The 22,872-nt window shown below is 54.1% G+C and overlaps 1 protein-coding gene across 9 annotated transcripts in view; it reads left to right on the top strand.

Annotated features, from left to right (window-relative positions):
• TCOF1 (treacle ribosome biogenesis factor 1) overlaps positions 1-22,600 on the top strand; it is a 42,435-nt gene extending 19,835 nt beyond the window's left edge. For 7 of the 9 annotated variants that reach the window (XM_029050342.2, XM_029050347.2, XM_029050348.2 and 4 more), the window contains 10 exons: positions 4,136-4,331; positions 6,050-6,171; positions 6,886-7,053; positions 8,523-8,739; positions 9,868-9,947; positions 15,848-16,103; positions 18,668-19,306; positions 19,736-19,824; positions 21,340-21,387; positions 22,080-22,600. In XM_029050342.2, the coding sequence (XP_028906175.1) occupies positions 4,136-4,331; positions 6,050-6,171; positions 6,886-7,053; positions 8,523-8,739; positions 9,868-9,947; positions 15,848-16,103; positions 18,668-19,306; positions 19,736-19,824; positions 21,340-21,366 (1,794 nt within the window). In that variant the 3' untranslated portion in view covers positions 21,367-21,387; positions 22,080-22,600. Of the gene's footprint in view, positions 1-4,135; positions 4,332-6,049; positions 6,172-6,885; positions 7,054-8,522; positions 8,740-9,867; positions 9,948-11,512; positions 13,186-15,847; positions 16,104-18,667; positions 19,307-19,735; positions 19,825-21,339; positions 21,388-21,503; positions 21,612-22,079 lie in introns of those variants that run through there. The other 2 variants (XR_003754441.2, XM_029050349.2) reach the window with 2 other exon arrangements.
• The last annotated feature ends 272 nt before the right edge of the window (positions 22,601-22,872 follow it).

The following is a 22,872-nucleotide window of genomic DNA, read 5'->3' as shown; positions in this document are numbered from 1 at the left end:
TATTGCGCAGTTGGTCTCCCCCTGCAGGGAAAGTCAAAGTTCAAAATGGGATGGCGGTCTGAGTGGCTTCATCCGCTCCTGGGCCGCACAGCCTCCCTGTTCCTTTCCTCCTCTTCCTCCTCTTGGTACAGAGGAGTGAAGTCATCGCTCTGCTGAGATCTCATCTCCTGTTGCCTTCCACGTGCTCCTTTGATTTTTCTAAGAAGCGGCTTAAGAGTATTTTGTGTGTAGAGGAATGTACCTCCTCCTCCTCCTCTTCCTCCTTCTCCTACTCTCTTTATCACGTTCCCTTCTCCTGGCTGTAGATGTCGTCCTCTGGAAAAGCTGCCCAGGTCAGTTCTACCTCAGTGACCACCAAGGGGGCCCAGGGAAGAACATCCACCCCGGCCCTGGGGAAGCCACTGGCTGACTGCATCTTCTCTGACACAGTGGGGGAGCGGAGCTCAGAGGAGGGAATATCCCCTGGTGTCTCTTCCAGGCTGCACCCCAAAAATATTTGGCAGGGGGTAATAGACCATCCCCAGCTTTCAGAAGCATTCGGGAGAACGGTTGGGCTTGATTGACTCACCCTCAGAGGGACCACCCAGCCCGTTCCCATCCTTCCCCCGGGGAAGCACCACTTAGGCTCTCCCCCGACTAGGCATTCTAGTCTTCAGGCCTCTTGTTCGGCCTTGCTGTGGCGTGTGGCACCTGACGAGGTGTCTTTGGCCAGAATGGCTGCTCTGGTGGGGTTAAAGGGGTTTACTCTATTTCTCCCCGGTCGCCATCTTGGGATGGCCCTCCGTGGGCATCCACCGGCCAGGAAGGAGGGCAGCTGGCCTTCTGACGGCCGTGGGTAACGACCTCGGCCACCGGCCGCTCCCAAGGGTCCCTCGGGTCTTTCCTTCCCCGGCGGGCCTGATCTGGAGCTTGGCCTCCCGCCCCGTCTCCTTGCCCAGAGTTTTCGCTCTCCCGGTGGAACTCTCCTTGGCTTGTTTTGGAAACCAGGAGTGGGGGCATGTGGTTTTTCGCCTCATTTGCCGGATATATGTGTGAATAATTTCCTACCTCTTTGGAGAAATATCCGAACAGATAACAGGGGTAGAAGGAGGAGGCTGCATCTCTTGTGTGTGTGTGGGGGCGGATGAACACAATTAAAATGAACATCACGCTTAAATCGAACCACTTAATTAGCACATTACTCTTGAATATTCTGCAGGCTTTATTCAGGAAAAAGAAATTGACAGGTTGTTTGCACATTCCCTCCGGGATGATGGTAGAGAGACAAGTGTGGCACTGAGGAAGCTTCAGGCTCCCCAGTTTGAGGTTTCTACAGCTCCCTAATTCCCATCTTGATTATCATCATGATAATCATTATTATTATTATTATGTATTTAGGCTGTACTCGATACTCCGTTTAAAATTTGTGCAGTGCTTTCATTTTCTATTAGCACAGCGGGGCATGCAGGGAAGTAGATCGGCAATCTGGGCTGGCGGCAGCAGCGGCGGCAAGCCCGGTCCTTGCCCCCCACCCTGCATATGTGGGACTTTGTGTGTGTGAGAGGGGTCCCTGAGTGAGGGTCTCGGCTTCTCATCCGGAGCAGCGGCCCGGGCCCTTGCCCGGCAGAGATTTTGGAGGGTATAGGGGCTCATTTCGGTGGCCAGCAGAAAGGGACCCACACAGACGGAGGAGCCACCTCCATTGCCCCGGATTTCCTGGAGGAGCAGGCGCTGCTAAAACACAGGATCTAGCATTTATTGAGCACCTGTCGCGTTCAGAGAGCTGTAGGAGGGAAGTGTCTCTCTCCGTCATGGTTGACGCCATCTCGGTGTTCTTGAGCATTGGCATTCCCTGCCTGCGTCTGCTGTAGGCTGATGTTCCTGCTCCCTTCTCCTGGGATGTGGAGAAGCGTGGCCTAGTGGAAATCATACAGTCATTTATTGAGTGCTTATTGTGTACTGAGCACTGTACGGTATAAGTGTTCCCTGACCCGAAGGAGCTTACAGTCTAGGAAGGGAGGCAGACATTAAAATAAATTACAGATACGTACACGAGTGTGGTACGATTGAAGGTGGGGTGAATAAAGGGTACAAATCCGAGTGCAAGGGTGACACGGAAGGGAGAGGGAGAAGAGGAAATGAGGGCTTAGTCGGAGACGGCGTCTTGGAGGAGATGTGATTTTAATAAGGCTTTGATGGAGGTGGGGGTGATGGCTTGACAGATGAAGGGGAAGGGAGAACCAGGCCAGAAGCAGGGTATGAGCAAGGAATCAACAAGGAGATAGATGAGGTGGAACTACAGTGAGTAGGTTGGCATTAAGAGGAACGAAGTGAGTATGCTGGGTTGTAGTAGGAAATCAGCGAGGTAAGGTAGGGGGCAAGGTGAATGAGTGCTTTAAATCATAGGGTAAGGATTTTCTGTTTATTGCCGAGGGGTATGGGCAACCATTGGAGATTCTTGAGGAGTGGGGAAGCACGGATTGGACGTGTTCTTAGAAAAGTGACCCGGCCAGCAGAGTGAAGCAGCTGCTCAGACGGGAGTTGGGGAGAGACAGGAGTCGGGGAGGTCAGCAAGGAGGCTGATGCAGCAGTAGTCAGGGCGGGATAAGATAAGTTTGGGGATAAGCAGAGTGGCAGTTAGGATGGAGAGGAAAGGATAGACTAGCAATATTGTGGCAGTAGAAATGACAGGATTTGTTGACAGCCTTAACCAATTAGAGCATAGGCTTAGGAGTCAGGGCTCGGGCTCTAATTTCAGCTCCCGCACCTGCCTGCTCTGTGACCCTAGGCGTATCACTTAACTTCTCTTGCTTATGGTAAACGCTAAACAAATATAATAATAACGTGGAGCGTGAGGAGGAAGGCCAGTATTGAAAGGTAATGGAGCCTGGGGAAGTGCGCCAGAAAGGATGCTAACGTGAATCCCTGAGAATTGTCTGGAATCACTTCTGCCAGGCTTCCTGTGGTGTCTTTGAGTCAACCATGCCTAGCAGCGGGCATCTACCCTGATGGGGGCAAGGGGTGTCTCATCTTGCCCCATGGAGGAGGCTTTGGTAGCCCGGCAAGCGGTGGTAGCTACGGGCAAGGTTAGAACGGCTGCTTTCAATCCCCCTAGTTGATCGTGCTGAATCTTTGGGCTGCTGACAAACTGGGATTTGGGGGGTCCCGGTTTTGACAGACAGACAAATCCCACACTTATTTCCTCCCGCCTCTCCCCGCTCTCGTAAGGGGAATTGGAAGACTCCAGGCCCCGGTCCTGGACTGGGAGCTTCCTTAGAAATGTCTGAGCTGGCAGAGAGGAGGGGAATAGCGAAGGCGCCGGGGAGGGGAACTAGCACCTGTGTTTCCTCAAGATGCTGAAACCAGCTAGCTGTCTGGGAATTGCCTACATCCTGTCTATAAACTGCTGTGGGGAGAGGGCCGAGGTGGCTCTCCCTCTCTTTTGGAGATAATGACTCATCTGGATGAAAAGCAACAGAAGATCTGCTGTGTTTTCCTGTTTCATCCTAGCTGGGGGTTCCCGGCCTCCCTGTGCAGAGGGAGCTTGACTCCTTTTCCTCTGGATTTCATTAGATGTGCTCGGCGAGCTGTTATCCCCAAGTTGAGGCTGCCTCCCCCTTGTCAAAATTTTGCCAGAGGAGAAGGCGCCCCCCCCCCTTCTCGTGTGCCTCGTTTCGGGGCCTCACGGTTTTCACGACTTCAGGGACGGTGGAACCGATGTCTAACCCGAGTCCTTTTGGCCATAAAACAGTCTCTTGTTGGATTTTGGCTTTGTCCGTGTCTGCGTCCTCAGTGAGATTGCCAGTTGAGTGAGTTGTCTGTCAGAAGGTCCCAGCGAGCGGGGCCGGATGGAACACCGGACTTAGAGACCGGTTGGGACCGGGGCCGGCCCCAACGGGAATCATCCCAAATACCGACCTGGGACGGAACTGACCCGCGGTAGCCGAAAACCGGGGCAGACTGTGACCACGCCTGCGGGTTTGCCTCCCTCTACCTAACGTGCTTCCTGCCACACATTCCATTTCAGCTTTTCCCTCTGATCCTCTCAGAGTGGGGGACTTTGGGGTGTGAGCTAGGAATTTTCTCCTACGCTCCCTTAGCCTCCAGTTCTTCCCATTGGAAAGACTGTTAACCGTGTGTTTTTTTGTTTTTAAAGGTGAATAAAACCCCTCTGATTTTTGTCGACCCCAAACGTAGTCTGGCCGGCAAAGCAGCTGCCCCCACCAAAGCCGCCGTGCCTGTCAGCGCCTCAAAGGAGGGGCGGGTCGCCGAAAGTGAGGGCAGCAGCTCATCCGGCAGCGAGGAAGAGGAAGAGGACCTGATTCCCGCCACGCAGAATCTGGATACTTCCAGTAAGAGAGAGAGAGAGAGATGCCCCTCCCTGGCAGCATCAGTTGGCATATCCCAGTTGCTCGCTTGGGGGTTCAGTCGTACTAAGGAATACTCTATGCCTTTGTGGATGCGTGTTGGGGGTCTCTGGGTGGGTGGGCTTTGGGAAGAGCCGCCAGGGCAGTTGGCTTTAGGGAAAGAGAGATCAGTCTTTCTTCACTGGGGCAATTCGAGAACGCGTCTGGAGTTTCCAATCTCTCCCTCTTCCCCAGTATATCACACTTGCACATACTGAGTTTTCTCCAGTAAGAGGAACTGGAGTAAGTGGAAAATTCCAAGCACTTGGATGGAGGGTGTTGGCCAGGGGCCAATGCGTCCGTCATCCCTTTAATGGGCCCAGGCCAGCAGTCTGACTACCGCTGGGAGGTGACCTTTCCCGGGAAATCCCTCGGGTGGCTAGGCATTATGCTGGCAGGCAAGAATAATAATAATAATAATTGCGGTAGAGAAGCGCTTACTATATGCCAGACACTGAACTAAAAGCACTGGGATAACAGCTAATCAGTTTGGACACGGTCCATGTCCCTCATGGGGCTCAACAGTGTAAATCTCCATTTTACAGATGAGGTAACTGAGGCACAGAGAAGCAAAGTGACTTTTCCAAGGTCACACAGCAGACAAGTAGTAGAGCTAGGATTAGAACCCAGGCCCACGCTCTATCCATTAGGCCATGCTGCTTCCCAGTGGCACGTGGGACATTCCCAGGCCCTTCATTCTCTCTAACCCAGTGCTGCCGAGTGGATCTAGAACCTTTCTGGCCGTAGCAGGAGTGAGAAGCAGCGTGGTCTAGTGGATAAGGCACGGGCCTGGGAGTCAGTAGGACTTGGGTTCTAATCTTGGCTCTGCCACTTGTCTTCTTTGTGACCTTGGATAAGTCGCTTAACTTCTCCATGCCCCAGTAATCGCGTCTGTAAAATGAAAATTAATATTCATTCATTCATTCAATAGTATTTATTGAGCGCTTACTATGTGCAGAGCACTGTACTAAGCGCTTGGGATGAACAGGTCGGCAACAGAGACAGTCCCTGCCGTTTGACGGGCTTACAGTCTAATGGGGGGAGATGGACGGACAAGAACAATGGCGATAAATAGAGTCGAGGGGAAGAACATCTCGTAAAAACAATGGCAACTAAATAGAATCGAGGCGATGTACAATTCATTAACAAAATAAATAGGGTAATGGAAATATATACAGTTGAGCGGACGAGTACAGTGCCGAGGGGATGGGAAGGGAGAGGGGGAGGAGCAGAGGGAGATGGGGGGAAAAGAGGGTTTAGCTGCGGAGAGGTGAAGGGGGGGGTGGTAGAGGGAGAAGGGAGCTCAGCCTGATTACCCTGTGTCTACTCCAGAGCTTAGAGCACTGCCTGGCACATAATCACTTTACAGATACCATTTTTAAAAAAAAAAAAAAAAAAGGCAGGAAGAGACTTGATCCCCCAAATTCCAACTGAGGTGGTTGAAGCGCGGGGAGGTGACGCAAAGACGTTTCCCCCTAAGCCCAGGAAACCCGGTCGAAATGTGTGCGTGGTGGGTGAGAAGGGGCCGGGTAGGCCCGCTGGCCGCTCAACAGGCAGCGAAAGTGAACACACGTGGGGCTCCCCGGGGCAACTTACCCGGCTGTGCTGGGATGGGACCGGACGGGAGCCCCGACCTTGCAGTCTTGCCCCTTCTCTCGTTCCAGCGGCAAAACCGACCGTGGTGGCTCTGCCCATCGCTCGCCGAGGGCCGGTCCCCGCTCCCAGGGCCAGCTCGCCTGAGGACAGCAGCGAGGAGTCTGACTCCGAAGAGGAAAAAAGCACACAGGTACCTGAGTCCTACCGGCACCAGCCGGGGGGCCGCTTCTTGGACGCAGAGTTGTCCCGAGTGGCTGGAGTGTTTGGAACCAGCTGTTGGCTGAGAACCATGGGTAGAGAAACAGAAGGGGTTCAGGTCCAGGTAGCTCACCCACTCCAGTTACTAGCAAATGAGAAAAAGGAATCCTTATCCATAGCCCTCTCCCGGCCCAGCCAGAGGCTGCCCATCTTCCCGCTAACCTGGGGAAGGTTGAGTCGGGGGCCTGTAACCATGGAAGGCCGGGAGCTGGTGGGGGAGAAGGGGACGGACCACTCTCTCCCCCGCAGCACAGAGCATGTTTGCGCTCAGCATCTTGTCTCCGTGGGTCTTTGTCCCCCTTCCTCTCCTCCGTCCTTTGCCCAAGCCCAAGAGGACGGCGGGGCCCTGTGGCCGATAATTCCGCACGTACCTGCTGAAGAAGAGGGTTTCGGGGGGTTTGTCGACCGTGATCCAGGCAGGGTCTCGGGAGACCCAGAGCCGTGTCGGCGTTCTTTAGCCGGAAACGTGGGAAGGGCCGGTTAGCCGTGGTACCGCTCAGTAGCCTGAGCTCAGGGCCGATGGCTGCTTGGCCGTGGGGGCTCGGAGCTCGGTTTGGCTCCGACTGGGATCCGGGGGGGGCCGTCGCCGGGCCCCGCCCAAGCAGCCCCCTCTCCCGGCTCACTCGTCCCCTCCTGCTCTCTTCAGGTGAAGCCCAGCCCGGCTCTGGCCCCGTTGGCCGTGGCAACCGTGAAGACCTCAGGTCAGAAAGCCAGGACGCCACAGCCATCCGTGAAGGGGAGAAAGACCTCGGGGTCGGCCCTCGCCCAACTTCCGGCGGCCTTGAAGATTCCCGCTCTGACGAAGGCAGCGCAGGTACAGGGGGTCTCGGTGTCCTCCGGCCCTCTTAGCTTGTCGGCCCTGGCGGTGGGACGGGGTCCTATTTTATTCACTGGTCTCTATCCCAGCCCTTAGCACAGGGCTTGCCCACGTGAGTTCCCCAGCTATTTTTTACAGGTGCAGAGATTCGCGGGCCCCTCGTCGGCAGGGTGGCAGGAAGAAGACCACTAGGTTATCCTGTGCCCCTCCAGCCCCACCAAAATCAGCTCCCAAGGGCTTGGTGACTGGATGCGAAGTGTAGCCGCCTTTTCCAAAAGCAGTTCTGACCCCGGGCCTGTATCCCCGGGACCGTTGCGTCCATCTTCCCAGCTGGAAGAGAGCAGAGGAAGTCGGGAAGGGAGGGACGGGACCCTCGAAAAGGTCCCGAGCTGTTCTGCTCTGCCGGTTTAAGAGGACGGGGAGGGCGTGTGGATATGTCCCCCCCCCCCCCCACTCCCCCCTCCACACACACACCTAGCCAGCATCAGCAGGGAGCCTCTGATCCTTCCAGCCCCACGCTCACTTCTTATGCTGAAACCCTGTGGCAAGGACACAGGTGCTTCCTCGGGGCAGTGATGTGCTTAAAATCATTCTCCTTCGTGGCCATCGTTGAGACAGTCTCCCCGATGCGCACCCGCAAACACCCACTCCTCGGCCCCCGCAGTTTCCGTCTTCAGTGAGGTGCATCTCCAGCTCAAATAGCTGTACGCTGCTCCTCAGAGACTCACCTGCTCACCTCCAAGTCCTAGATCATCCTCCAGTGCCCCCCTCCTCCCTCACCCACTTAGACCTTCCTTCCCTCCCCACTTCCAGTGTGTCCTATGATGTCCAGTCCTCTGTGCAGCCTTCCGGCCATCTTCTTTACAAATCTTCACGGTTCCAAATAGACTTGGGCATCTCTGCTTCCTGCCAAGCCATCCGGCTTGTGTTTTCGGTCCCGGGGCTCCAGACGCCTTTCTCAGCAGCGGGTCGTGCGGTTTGGCCCCTCGGCCCACCCTCTGCCTCCTCCCCCACATTACACTGCCGTTCGTTACACTTCCCCTGGTTCACTGTTGAGCAAACCCACACAGCTGTTGGATCTTTCCTCATGGCGCCGCTGTCCTCTCTCGACTTCCCTGGATACAAGCTGCCAGCCTTTCCGGATAAAGCCGGCCACTTCCACATTTATGAGCCAGGTCTCCCGCTCCCTCAAGGGAGCAGGATTCTAGTTTCCAATCCATCTGCGTCTCTCTAAGTAGTCCCTTTTCCTTTTGCGGGAGACAGTGTTTGAGGATCACTCTGCTTGGGGAGAAGCTCTAGAAGTCTTGTGTGGCTGGTTCCCAGAGAAATCAAGACAGGACCCCGATCCCGATCGCTCCCGGGTACAGAAGTGGCTTCGTGGCTCAGGGGGTTAGCTCCGTTAGCATCTCTCCAACTTTCTTCTAATGGTCTCATTCTCTCTGTCTGTATCCTTCTCTCTTTCCCAGGATGCTGGGGGATTCCCTGGCTCAACCCCGAGTAGCATCCTCAAAGGAAGCAATGGCAAGAAAGCCAAAGGCAAAGCAGGCCAGCCCCAGGCCTCCCCAACTAAGGCTGCTGGGGCCACCCGGAGAGCAGCCCACATCAACAGCAATAATTTGCCGGGGAAAAGACAGAAGGAGAATGGGGAGGGCGTGACCAAGGCCAAGTCAGCTCCCAAGAAGGGTAAGTGCACGGCAAGGGCATCGCAAGGGGCCCGGGTCCTTCTGAGGGGCAGCGGATCTTGCGGCGACTACTTGGGTAGCTGGTGGGGAGTAGGAAGGGGTTTGCCGTTGGCTCAACAACCACTCTGTGATGCACACATTCCTGGGAGCAGTGTGGCCAAGTGGAGAGGACACGGGTCTGGGAGGCAAGAGGACCTGGCTTCTTATCCCAGCTCTGCCACTTGCCTGCTGTGTGACCTTGGACCAGGCACCTCACTTTTCTCCAGAGAATGGAGAATGGAAACCCGTTCTCTTTCCTACTTAGAGTGGGATCCCCATTTGGCCTCGGACTTTGTCCGACCTGCTTAACCTGTATCTCGAATCCAGCGCTTAGAACAGTAATTATCTAGAGGAAAGAGAAGCAAATTGTGGGTGCCTGTCGAGCCGCCTTGATGGCTGGAAAGCGTGTGTCTTGAGGCTGGAGGGGCCAGAGTAGAGCAGGCCTAGGCTTGGGAGTGGCCCACCAGCTCATGTGTGGAACACCTCATCCAGTAGCCAGCTCAGTCCCACCCCTACGGAAACTTTCCCGCATAGAAAATCCCATCCGTGTGGGACTCTGTACCGCTCTGAACCATGGGTGAGTTCCTGCACTTGTCTACGACTGACCTACCTAATGCTGGATTTGGGAATCCTGGCCTATGCGGGGCTCTAATAATAATAATATTGATAACGTCTGGAGTTGAATGGCTCTTTGAGCTTGTTCATTACCTCATTTTTGTCCTCATAATATCCCTGAGGTGGGGGAGGCAGATTATCACAGTCCCCGTTTTACAAACGGGGAAACCGGGGCCCAGAAAGGTGGTGATGGGCCTCAACGGCAAGCCAGGGGCAGGCCTGGAGCTGACACCCAGACGTACGCTCTGTCCACACAGCCCAGAGAGGGAAGGAGAGCCGCGTAGTGGCCAATCAGCGGTGGGTGCCTTGGGCTTTGGCTCCGGAGGGAGACGGAGGCAGCGGGGCCGTGGGCGGGTTCGACGTGGCGGGAACGGCTTAAGTTCCGCGGGCCCGGGTCCCCGGAGCTCGTGTGCTGCGTCGAGAGTCCCTCGGGTCCGGTGGTTTCACGGGCCGCTGCTCTACTCCCCACTGACAGGTGCAGCGCCAAAGGAGGAGGCCGGGATGGTGCCAGAGAGCTCTGAGGTGTCCAGCGAGGAGGAAGTGGAGCCTTCGCAGGTAAAAGGGGTCCCGGGGTGGGGACGGAGGGGAGAGAGGTGGTCGAGGATGGTCCTGATTGATTGGGTGGCAGTGGGGTAGGCCGCTTTGCCTCATGGCGTGATTGTCTCTTTACAGACCTTAGTTCTGCAGGTGTTGCACCTGAGGGGTGAAGAGGCGTCTCCCCCCTCCACACCCACAGCTTTCACCCTGCCCCGTTGCCCCTTGCCACACCTTGGCATCTCCGCCCCTCTCGTCACTAGGACCGAGGCTCGTGTGACTTCCCGGGGCCCACTGGGGGATAGCGGAGCCAGCCTGAAGCACTTAGAAGAAGCCAAAGTCATAGTTCGGCTAAAACTATTTTTGTTTCTTTTAACACAATTCGGGTGGGACACTGTTGACAGAGTGGGGGATGTGCTTCCCACCGTGCCAGTCGGTGCCAGATCTAACATGATCTGACACTTGACGGATGTAAAAGTTGAGTAGAGGATAAAGAGATTGTGCGGGTACTCGTGGCGTTGGTCGAGGAGGACTGCCGGTTCTCTTCCCGGCCTCTGCTTAGGCTTTCTTGTATCGTGGGAGGACAATAATGATGATGATAATGGTACTTTTTAAGCACTTACTACGTGCCAAGCACTGTTCCGTAGGCTGAGATAGTCGGACACAGTCCCTGCCCAACGTGGGGTCCCGGTCTTAAATAGGAGGGAGTAGGGTTTGATCCCCGGTTTACAGATGGTATAAGTGAGGCGCAGAGAAGTTAAGTGACTTGTCCAAGGTCACATAACAGTCATGGAGCAGAGCCAAGATTAGAACCCAGGTCCTCTGACTCCAAGGCCTGTGCTCTTTCCACTAGACCACACTACTTCTCAAAACTTGAGGTCTCTGTGTGTTGATGCAACTTTAACAATTTAATAATTGTGGTCTTTGTGCACTGCTAACTAGGAGCCAAGCACTGAGTTGAGCACTGGGGTAAATACAATACAGTTCAGATGCAGTCCCTGGCCCCCGTGGGCCTCAATTCGGCACCATTTAATATGGTGAAGTGACCCTGAGTGGCATAGTTATAAAGCACCCTGCTAGCAGCCTGGCTTAGTGGAAAGAGCCCGGGCTTGGGAGTCAGAGGTCATGGGTTCGAATCCCAGCTCCACCACTTGTCAGCTGTGTGACTTGGGGGCAAGTCACTTATCTTCTCTGTGCCTCAGTGACCTCATCTGTAAAATGGGGATGAAGACTGTGAGCCCCACATGGGACAACTTGGTTACCTTGTATCTATCCCAGCACTTAGAACAGTGCATGGCACATAGTAAGTGCTTAACAAATATCATTATTTTAGCAGTGGGAATGCAAATGATAACAAGATAACAGTCAATGGTATTTATCGAGTGCTCACTATCTGCAGAACACAGTACTAAGCATTTGGAAAAGAACAGCAGAGCAGAGTTGGTAGACGTAGTCTTTGGTTGCAGTCCCCACTTAGTTTGCAGCTAAGGCTATGTTGAAGAGGTATAAAATGACCCTTAACAAGCCGTGAAATGTGGTGTGCCCCTGGGTTTCTGAATCCACGTTGCCCTCTGCTCATATACTAGGCGTGCGAATAAATGAACCCAGACGAAACGAAACGGAGTTTGGCTTCTGCAGCACAAGAGCAGGTGGGCGGGCAGGAGCTCAAGGGCCAGGCCCGGGGAAATTGAAGAGAAGGAAAGTCTCCCCGATCTGTCATTCGGGAGCCAGATGAAAAACGTCAGCTGCCGGATTTTGAGCAATTGAAGAAGCCCATACCAACTGTGAAGATTTGGTTCATCCTTGTTCTATTATTTAGCAGACCCTTGAGCCCTGAAAGCCTCGATAAGGCTGAGACTTGCTGTGAATTTCTCTCCGGCAACGGACGGGCGGATGACTGTCCATGTCTTTGCGGAATACTGTCCGGGGCCCGTTGCAGGAGGAGCCGACTGCCTGATGCAGCAGAAATAATCAGGCCTTCGAGATTTTCTTGGCGTGAAACCACGCACCCACACGTCCCTCTTGGCATTGAGCGATTATACGAAAATAATACTAACGTTCTGTTCCGGCCCCCGAATCCCTCCGCGACATCGCAGTCGTTGGTCCTGGGTGTTCTTGCTGTCTTTAAGGCCCGTTATTTACAGTGAACATTGGCCGAAATGATTGAGGCCACCGATGGTGAGGATAAGCCAAGCGTGAAACAGTTGCGGAGAGCCTGTATCGTAAAGAATGCGGTTGACATCAACGGACGGGCCCGGTCAGATATAATAGGAATCGGATTTACTGTGTGGAAGGCCTGGCACTGACACACGGCTCGAGCAGCGTGGGGCAACAGCTACTGCCATCCATCGTTAGAAACTTGGGGGAACTCTGAGGTCAGGCCAGAGCTGGCGAAGAAGCTAAAGCCCGAGCGGGCCCTACTGAGCTGGCATGATCCCGGGACTTGACTCGTTTTCCTGAAAAAGGGGTAAAGCGGATTTAGCCTCTTTCGTGTGTTTCCCCTCTCCGTCCCCACCATCACCTGTTTCCTACTTACAACTGGAGAGGGAAGTAACAGCCCATGGGAAAATTTTTACATAGTTTTTCTTTAGTTTCTGTTAAGGATCAAATGGTCGTTTCTGGTTCTGGCTAAAAATGTTCTTAAAAAGCTTAAAATAGCTCCCCAAAGATTTAAAATAGTTCTGTCATGATCTGTGTGTGTAGTAAATCAAATGCGTTTTCTCTCATCCTCCCCACCTGGATCGTACCCATTTTCGTTCTCTTGTGGGTGTAGTTACACCTTATTTGGATCATAATTTTTCCTTTGAACTATTTATTATTCACTTACTGAAAGTCATTATAAAAACACAGAGTGCGGGGCCATAATCTAGGAGTTTGCATCTAAAAATTAGTCACGGCGGCCTTTGCAAACCGTAGCCTACCGTGGCCTGACTTGTGTCCGTCACATGAGATTCTCCGAGGACATAATCTCCCAATTATAGCAGAGGTGATGGTACCCTGCAGTCATAAAACCAGGTGTTTTCCAAAGCAGTTTTCCATCACCAGTCTGGTTTTGACCTCCCCTCCATCCATCCCCAGTAGAAACAGGCTGGATCCTGGACTCGCAGCAGAACCTGGGAGGATTGGTCCAGTTCCCAGCCCTTTACAGTTTCCACAGGTCCTGCTCCATCCCTGAGCCGGTGGGCCCTGTGAGCACACAACAACTGCACGTCCCCGGGCCAACTGTGCCCTCACCAGTAATGCCCATTAGCTGGCGGGTGGGTGGGGAGGCGGAGGGTAGGTTCTAGGCCCGCCCTGGCTCATCCCCAGTCCAGAGAGCATCGTGGGGTGGGTCCAGGGTGGATATGGGGGCTCTCAAGGCCTAGTCAGTTGTATTTTTTGAACGCTTTCCATGTGCAGAGCACTGTCCTAAGTGCTCGGGAGAGTACAGTATAACAATAAGCAGACACATTCCCCGCCCACCACAAGCTTACAGTCAGTTGTATTTATTGAGTGCTCCTGTATGCAGAGTACTATACTAAGCACTTGGGAGAATACAATACAACTGAACAGACACATTCCCTGCCCACAATGAGCTTTCAGACTAGAAGGGGAGACAGACACTAACATAAATTAATTACAGATACGAACGTAAGTGCTATCGGGGTGGGAGGGAGGGATGGTGAATAAAAGGAGCAAGTCAGGGCGATGCAGAAGGGGAGTGGGAGAAGAAGACAGCATAGAGAAGGTCTCATGGAGGCGATGTGCCTTCAGTAAAGCTTTGAAAGTGAGGAGAGTAATTGTCCGTTGGATATGCGGAGGGAGGGTAGTCCAGGCCGGATGCAGGACGTAGGCGAGAGGTGGATGGCGAGTTAGATGTGACTGAGGAGCAGTGAGAAGGTTAGCATTAGAGGAGTGAAGTGTGCAGGCTGGGGTGTAGTAGGAGATTAGCAAGGTGAAGTAGGAGGGGACAAGGTGATGGAGTGCTTTAAAGCCAGGGGTGTGGCGTTTTTGTCGTGGAGGTGGATGGGTAACCACTCGAGTTTTTTGAAAAGTGGGGTGACGTGACCTGAACATTTGTACCAAATGTTCTGTAGAACGTTTCTGTAAAGTATAGACCGGAGTGGGGAGAGAGAGAAGGCTGGGAGATCAGCAAGGAGGCTGCTGCAGTAATCCAGGTGAGATAAGACGAGTGATCGTGTTAACATGGCAGCCGTTTATATAGAGAGGGAAGGGCGGATTTTAGCTGTATTGTGAAGGTGGGACCAACGGGGTTTAGCGGTAGATCGAATACGTGGCTTGGATGACAGGAGTTAAAGGATAATGCCAAGGTTATGGACTTGAGAGAGGAAGGATGATGGTGTCGTCTACAGGGATGGGAAAGTCAAGGGGAGGACAGAGTTTGGGTGGAAAGATAAGAAGTTCCGTTTTGGACATGTTTGAGGTGACAAGAGGACATCCAAGTAGAAGTGTCCCGAAGGCAGGAGGAAATGCGAGACTGCAGCGAGGGAGAGAAATCAGGGCTGGAGATATAGATTCGGGTATCGTCCGCATAAAGGTGGTAGTCGAAGCCATGGGAGCGAATGAGCTCTCCAAGGGAGTGGGTGGAGATGGAGAATAGAAGGGGACCCAGAACTGAACCTTGAGGGCTGCCCATAGTTGTCAGAGCGGAGACAGAGGAGGAACCTGCAAGAATGAGAAGCCGAGAGAAAGGAGGAGAACCAGGAGAGGAGAGTGTCACTGAAGCCTAGATTGGATATAATGTTTCCAGGAGAAGAAGGGGGTGGTCGATAGCGTCAAAGGCAGCCGAGTGGTCAAGGAGGATTAGGATGGAGCGGAGGCCATTGGATTTGGGAAGAAGGAGCTCATTGGTGACCTTTGAGAGGGCAGTTTCTGTGGAGTGAAGGGGGTCAAGGAGAGAACTGGAGAAGAACTTGAGAACGCAGGTAGAGGCAGCTCACTTAAGGAATTTGAAGATGAATGATAGGAGGGAGACGGGGTGATAAGTGTAGGGAGGGGTTTTTTAGGCTAGGGGAGGCATGGATGTGTTTGAAAGCACTGAAGAAGCCAGTGGAGAGTGAACAGTTGAAAATGGCTATTAGGGAGGGAAGACGGGGCAAATGTTTTGATAAATTGAGAGGGATTAGGGCCGGATTCACAGGTGAAGGGGTGGGTTTTGAGACAAGACAGGAAATCTCTAGACATATTGCTGGGAAAGATGGGAGAGTTGATGGGATGGGCAGAGGAGATTTTAGGGAGATGGCACCGTTTAGTGTTGATTTTCTCAATAAGGTAGGTGGCCCTGTCATTAGGGACGAGAGATGGGGGACCGGGGAGACGGGGTTTGAAGAGGGAGTTAAATGACTGGAGTAACTGGCGATGAGCATGGGTGCCACTAAGGATGTAGAAGTACTTTTGCCGGTCGGGGGCGAGGGGGACAGAGTTAAAGCACGCAAGGATAAATTTGAGGTGGACAAAGTAGGCCTGGTAACTAGATTTCCGCCGGTAGTGCTCTGCAACTCGTGCACAAGAACGAAGGAGGCGGACCGTGGAGCTGATCTAAGGCTGTGGGTTAGTGGTACGAGATCAACAGAGGGATAGGGGAGCGAGCGAGTTGAGTTCAGTACGGAGTGTGGTGTAGAGGGCGTCATTTTGGTCAAGGGAAGTTAGTTTGGGTGTGGAAGCCAAATGTACAACGAGAAAGTTGGATAGGGTCAAATGATCGGAGGTCTCCGTGGTCGAACATTACGGATTTGCGGGGAGGAGGTTGGGGTCAGATTAGAGTCGGTGAGACTCTGTCCCTTTGACCCGGCACGTGAGAATTGATTTCCTCTTCTCCCTCAGCGTCCCCCCCCAACCGAGACCGTAAACGGGAGCTTGGCCGGTGGGTGGCAGGGGTGATGCAGTGTGTGGCTCTTCTCTGATGCCTCTGGCTCTCTCAGTCCCTGCTGTCAGGCTCTCCGGCTCCCCGACTCCCAGGGTCGACTCCCAAGTCCACTCCGACCGTGCCTGCCAAGGCCCAGCCCCCAGAGACGCTTCCCCGGGGCCCTCCCAAGCCCGAAGTCGGGAAGACCACCGCCGCCAACGACCCTCTGGGAGTGATAGTCCCTGCCAGCTCCGCCACCGACGACAGCAGCGACGGAGGCAGCTCCGAGGACGACGGCAAGCCGACGGCGGTCAAGCCGCCCGTAGGAACAGGTGAGTTTGGAGCCCGGGCTGGAGGAGGAGACTTGTGTTTGGAGCTCGGGGGAATCGCCGCGGGCATTTCTGCCCTGGCTTCACCGAATCTGGGCCTTGGGACTGTGGCCCCCTGGAAACAACGGGACTGGAGTCCTGGCAGCACTGCGCGAGGCCGACTGTGGCCGACCTCCCCTCGTCAGGACTTCCTCTGGGAAGATGGACCGGACCAGAGCCAGGGCTAGGGCAGGGGCCGAGGCGGGGAGGCGGCTCTCCGTTTGGTCCAGGACGGCAGCACCCTCTGCCGCCGAGCCTCAGAAGAGAAGAAAAACACTTGGATACTCAGGCGTGTGCCCGCAGTGCCGAGACCCGGGTGGTGGGGGAGGGTGGCGTGGCCCTCAGAGCCCCGAGTCAGCCCAAACACCACGCAGTTTACTGCGGATCGCTTTCTAGGCCTCCCAGTGGGCAGCAGCCTCAGGGGAACTGGCATCAGGCCAATGTTTCCCCTGCGGGGTCCAGAGTTAGAAGCTTCTCTCAGGCCCCCAAGGATGGGACCGGTGCCCAGAGCTAAAGGGCGACGAGGGGAGTTAGCTGGTGGGCAGCCCGGCTGAAGCTCTGGCTGTTACCTGCAGGCCTAGTGCTGCAGCAGCCTGGCTACTGCTCTGCCCACCATGCCGCCCAAGCTGCGCCCGTCCCAGGGCCGCCCAAGTTCCTCCCTTTCTGGACCCGCTTCCGAGGTCTGAGGCTGGAAGAGTTTGAGTTGGATTTTTCTGCCCTGATCGATGGTTTGGTAGGAGCTGGGACAGTCTTTAATTTGTATGTGGACGCCCCAGCAGAAAAAGGTGATGGGTCTTTTGATCTTCGCCCTGCCCCCAGCGGGCAAGGGGAGCCGGAAAAGATGTCAGTGAGCCCTGCTCTTTTTATACTTAGGTGTCTGGGCAGGGGATCGGAGGGAGGGTAGGTTCCCACCTTTACCCAAGCCTTCCTCCCGGGATCTCGGAGCATCGCGCCACTCCCTTGACAGGCAGATCGCTCAGGGTCCCTGAGCTCCTCTTCCCCTCCCCGTCCTTCCAATATTATACAGAAAGAGAGGGAACTGGCGAAAGATGCAGAGAGGAAGAGCTCAAACGAAACACCAAGGCAATCTAAAGACACGGATAGATGCCCAAAATAAAAACTAAGGTCTATAGGACACAGTGGCTAGAGGAGCAGAATTTCCAGCTCCTCACGAGAGAGTCTATAGGTAGACATCGCCACTATCTTACCAGCTTTTTGAGGAGACGGTGCCAAGCTGCGGTTGCTTTTTCTTTCTGTCCCTCCGGGGCATCTTAGAAGGTGCGATGAGAGGTCAGCACATTACCGTAGGATTTGCTCCACCGTCCGGTGGAACGAGCGGCCTGGGGAGCACTTCTCAGCGGCTTAAATCCGCAGGGCATCCTCAGGGTGTGCTGGAGCAGGGGCCTAGAGAGTTGAGAGGGGAAGGCAGCAGGTTCCCGGAGGATTCGCTCGGCCATCTGGTGGAACGAGTGGCTCGGAGAGTGCTCCGCAGCCACTTAAATTGGGATTTCACGGCCCCGTGGGCACGGGGACCCTGGGAGCTGCGATGAAGCGGCCCAGAATGTGCGGTCGGCCCAGCGGACTGTAGGAGGGCACCATTTGTGCACAGCTGTGCCTCTGCAGCCCTCCCCACTGCCTCCCCCAAAGGGCGGGGGGAAAGGGGAGGGAGGCACCCGTCACATCAGGCAACGGTATTTATTGAGCTCTTCCTGGACGTGGAACACTCTATTGACCGCTCGGGAGAGTACAGTAGTACTTGTGAACACGCTCCTGCTCTCAAGAAGTTTTCAATCTGGTGGGGGAATTTGACACTAAAGTAAAGTACCGGTAAGAGGGAGGGAAGATAAGGGGATGTGCGTATATGTCCGGGCTTCGTAATAGGGTTTTTGTAAGCTATGAGCATGAGGGCTACAAGAGGCCGTGAGTTAAACGAGTGCCGTATGGGCAGTTGGGAGAGAGAGTGGAGAGATTCAAAATTAAATCAGGACAGGTCTCCTAGGGGAGATGTCATGGATTTGGAGAGGACTTTGAAAATTTGCCCCGGTCCAGATCACACCCAGCCAGTTTCCGGGCTGTGGTTCGAGCCACGGGCCTGCGGTCCTCCAAGTGACTCTTCCACACGTTACAGTCCCTCAAAGTGTGCGACCGCGCGTGCAGGCACACGGCCATTGGGTTTCTATAAGAATTCCTTTCTCCGCTACTAGATAGACCAGGGAGTAAAGCAGACCTAAACTGGTAATTATTTATTGCAGTTATTTATCAAGCGCTACCTCTGGGCCCTGCGCCGTGCCAAACCCCGGGGCCGATCCCAGGTAATCAGGTTGGACACCACCCCCGTCCCACAGCGGGTCCCAATCTAAAGAGGAGGATGCTCATCCCCAGTGGCAGTTGAGTAGATAACGGTGCTCCATCACCCCGCCTCATTCCTAGGCCACAGAGGCCATCGGGGGCTGCCTCTCAACTAGACCCTTTGAGGGGGTTGTGTGTTGTCTCTCCAGCCTGTGACCTAGCGTTATCCTTCTTCCCAGGAAGGGAGACCTCTTGTGAAAAGGAGACGCCCGTCGCCCCCAGGCACCCGGTCACAGTCCCCAACTCGGCCCCACCCGTCCCCACCTCCAACCACAAGAGCACCCCGGGGACTAACGCTGCCTACGCTCTGCTGTCCCTGGCGAGGGCCGGGGCCGAGAGCTCCGGGGACGGGGAACTGGACAGCGAGGAAGAGGCCTTGGCCACGTCCAGGGCCCAGGCCTCGGTGGTGAAGGTGCTGACGGATCTGCTGCAGCAGGAGAAGAAGAAAGCCACTAAGATCATCAAGGCTGCCAAGTCACCCAAGGTCAAGGAGGGCAAGAAGCAGAAATCCTCCCAGAAACGGAAACTGGCAGGGGAGGACGGGGACACCAAGGCAACCGGGAACAAGAAACAGAAGCTGGCAACGGAGGACTCTCAGGAGGGAGAGGCCAAGGCAGGCAAAGGCGGCAGGACTAAGAAAGGGAAAAAAGAAAAGGGGACGGGGGATGCCCAGGAAAAGAGGGTCAGAGGGGCATCGGGCACCAAGAAATCCAAAGAGAAGTCGGGCGACGACCTGGACCCCACAAAGGTGAGGAGCGAGGATGCCGGAGACACAAAGACCAAGAAAGAAAAAAAGGAGAAGAAGAAATCTGATAAGAGTAAGTTGCCTGCTGTTTCCAGGATCCGGGCTATATGACAGGGGTGCTGGACCCTAAGCGTGTTGAGGATGGGGCAGAGCCCCCTCCCCCCGTCCCGCCCAGTAGTTTAGCCCCCATCGGGTGGAACCGAGGCTCGCTGAAGAAGTCGCTGCCTGCCATTCCAGCTCCTGGCTCTGGGTTATGGTCATTCGGTTAACACTTAGCTGGTTTTCAATGACTCGTCCCTCGCCACCCACCAGCTAGCGTTACACCCCTTCTCCGTGCTTCCCGTCCCAATCCTGTCGGAGCTCAGGGGTGCGGAGGAAGGAGAGCGGCAGTGGTGGGAATTTAGGCCTGCCCCGGGCCCCTTCAGCTCCAAGCAGCGAGGGCAGAGTGGACAACTCCAGGGCTGAGATTTCTCCCCCCCCCCCCCATTTCTGCCCCCTCCAGAAGACAAGACCCCCAAGGACAAGAAGAAACGGAAAAAGTCGTTGTCCAAAGACTCGGATTCCTCGGTGCTGAAGAAAAAAAAGAAAAAGGTAGGACGTGGTCCTGGGGACTAAGGATCGAGAGGAGGGTGAGACCTGCAAAGTTAATACTCAGAGTCCCAGTGGGGAAGGAGCAGGCAGGGGTCCAACTTAGTTAGAGAGGGGATCCCACCCCGCCTCAACTGACGGCGCCGCTGGGCCGGAAACCAAGAAGAAGCTGTTGTGGGAGGGGGTGAACGTTGTTGTGACGCAGTTGTTAAGCATTTACTAGGTTCCAGGTACTGTGCTAAGCACTGGGCTAGATAGAAGATCATTAGATTAGTCCCAGTCCCTGGCCCACATGGCGCTCGCAAGCTAAATGGTTAGGAGAGCAGGATCTTATTCCTATTTTCAGTGCTTGGCACATAGTAAACACTTAACAAATATCATCGTAATCATTATTATTATTTTCCAGAGGAGGAAACTAAGGCATTTAGAGGTTAAGGGACTTGCCCAAGGTCACACAATGGATCAGGAGCTTGAGATAGACCCCAGTTCTGTGCTCTTTTCTCCTGTAGGCCACCCTGCTCCCTTAGTTGGGGGGTTGGGGAAGCAGCGTGGCTCAGTGGAAGAAGCCCGGGCTTGGGAGCCAGAGGTCGTGGGTTCTAATCCCAGCTCCACCACTTGTCAGCTGTGTGACTTTGGGCAAGTCATTTAACTTCTCTGAGCCTCAGTTCCCTTATCTGTGAAATGGGGATTAAGACTGTGAGCCTCACGAGGGACAACCTGATCGTCTTGTAACCCCCTCAGCGCTGAGAACAGTGCTTTGCACATAGTAAGCGCTTAACAAATGCCATCATTATTATTATTATCCTTTTGGCTCAGAGAGGAGAGCCTCAGAATGGAATGTCTGCACCAGTCCTGCAGCCAAGTGAGAAGCCCTGAGGTGGGGGCTGAATGTCTCCTCCCTTTAGGGGAACTGAGTTCTGCCAGGGAGCAAACCAGCCTCTCTGCCTCCAGCTGCCGAGCCAGCGCCATCAAAGCCTAACCGCCGACTGCCCGGCATATGCCCGGGCTCAGATCTCGCCCCCTAGTAACTCATGCTTTCCCAAGGACGGCGTCACAAATATAGAGGACAGGCAGAAGCAACGTGGCCTAGTGGTTAGAGCACGGGCCTGGGAGTGAGGACCTGGGTGCTAATCCTGGAGCCACCACTTCAATCATATTTATGGAGCCCTTACTGTGTGCAGAGTACTGTACTAAATGCTTGGCCACTTGTCTGCTGTGTGACCTTGGGTAAGTCACTTCACTACTCTCTGCCTCAGTTGCCTCATCTATAAAATGGGAGTTGAGTGTGAGCCCCACGTGGGACACGGACTGTGTGCAACCTGATAAGCTTGTATCTATGTCCCAGCAGTTAATGCAGTGTCTGGCACATAATGACCACTTAACAGATAGCATTTAAAAAATAAATATGCCTAAAAAACCCCAAAAAACTACCAAAGGTAAGCACCCCAGCGGACAAATCCACAAGGGTTGTGTTTGGCATTGTGCTCCAGGAGCTTGACATTTCTTTCTTGGTTGCAGGAAAAGAAAGTCGACCAGTCTAAGTGAACAAGGGGCCCCGAGCAACAGGTATAGCTCTCGGTTCGTTGTACTGGCCATACCGGTGCTTCAGATGTGCATGCATGCACACGCTCTCTCTTTCTCTTTCTCTCTCTGTCTCTGTCTCTCTCTGCGTGTTCATGCAGAATTATTCCCGCCTACACACATGAGCACAGGACCACCTGACCCCTTCCCTCTCCTCCTGCTACCAAACCCACTCTGGGGCATGCGGAGTGTGTGCATTTGACTCTGGGGTGAGCAGTTGCTTCCCCCGAGGGCCGGGGTCACGGAGGCTGGGCTGGAACGCTAGCACCCCGGTCACTTGCTGGGGGCCCTTAGAGCGCCCGCAGACGTAGCCGAGTGGGGCAGAGGCAGGGTCTGTGCGTGACCGGGGCCAGCAGCGGGAACGCTGCATGCTTCCCGAGTTTGGAGGGGGAAGAGGGCCCAGACTGCAAAATGCTGAGGAAATTACCGTTTGGGAGGAGGGGAGCCCGGAGAGGGCGGAGGAGGAAGACGACGGAAGGGAGGAGGAGTCTTGTGGACTGTTTGTACGAGGGGCCGAGTCTTCTTCTTCCTTGCTCAGTAGATCTTCTGAACTGTTTAATTCTTGGTTTCCCTAGTGTTTTCCTTTTCCCCGAAGCTTTCTCTTGGAGGGAGCCGGGGTGGTGGAGAAAGAAAATGCGAGATCTTAAAAGTGTGTCTGTCTTTTCTCTGGCTTTTAGAACTGAGTCTGGAACTTCTGCTTCGCCAGGCCCGTGGTGGCCACTGGATCGGAACTGTTTTAACTGCCTCATTCCCCGGGAGCCCCTCGTGAACACCTGGTCTGTCTGAGGAGCAGAATTGCGCCTGGTTGCCGGCACCCCCTGACACCCCCGGTACCCAACTGCCTCTCCTGGCAGAGCTCAGTGCTCTCTTCTTGGAGATAGGGATATAATATATGTGCATATTTTTTTTTTTTTTAAGATGAAACTCTCTTCCCCCTTCTACCCACGACGCCGATACCTCCAGAGGCCTTTCGTCCTTCCCATGTTTTAACTTTTTATCACAGCTCCACTCCCCGGAGTTCCCATGGTGTTTGTAAAAGATTTTGCACTCTGAACTTCATTCTGACCTGAGCAGTTGCTGTACGTTTATGGCTTTGTCGTCGTCGGTCATTCTTATATGTAGATATATATAGAGAGATATATTATATTTTTTTTTTTTCTTAAGGAGCCCGGAAAATAAATTTTGGAGTGAAGATGGAGTATGGCTGTGATGTCATTGACCCTGAAAATAGGGTTTACTTTCTGCCTTTTAAGCGGGAGTTTTTCTGAACATAGGTGAAACCTGGTTTGGGATTGGAACATTCAATAGTATTTACTGAGCGCTTACTATGTGCAGAGCACTGTACTAAGCGCTTGGAATGTACCAATCGGAACAGACTAATAGGTTTCTGGTTGGAGATTTCAGTAATGGCGGTACCTGGTATCTCTTCGGTTCCTATTGTGTGCAGTGTGCTAAGCGCTGGAGTCAAGA

Source organism: Ornithorhynchus anatinus, chromosome X1 (assembly GCF_004115215.2).
Source record: "Ornithorhynchus anatinus isolate Pmale09 chromosome X1, mOrnAna1.pri.v4, whole genome shotgun sequence".
NCBI lineage: Eukaryota > Metazoa > Chordata > Mammalia > Monotremata > Ornithorhynchidae > Ornithorhynchus > Ornithorhynchus anatinus.
The sequence above is the reverse complement of the archived record's forward strand: the minus strand, read 5'-3'. Positions and strand labels throughout refer to the sequence as shown.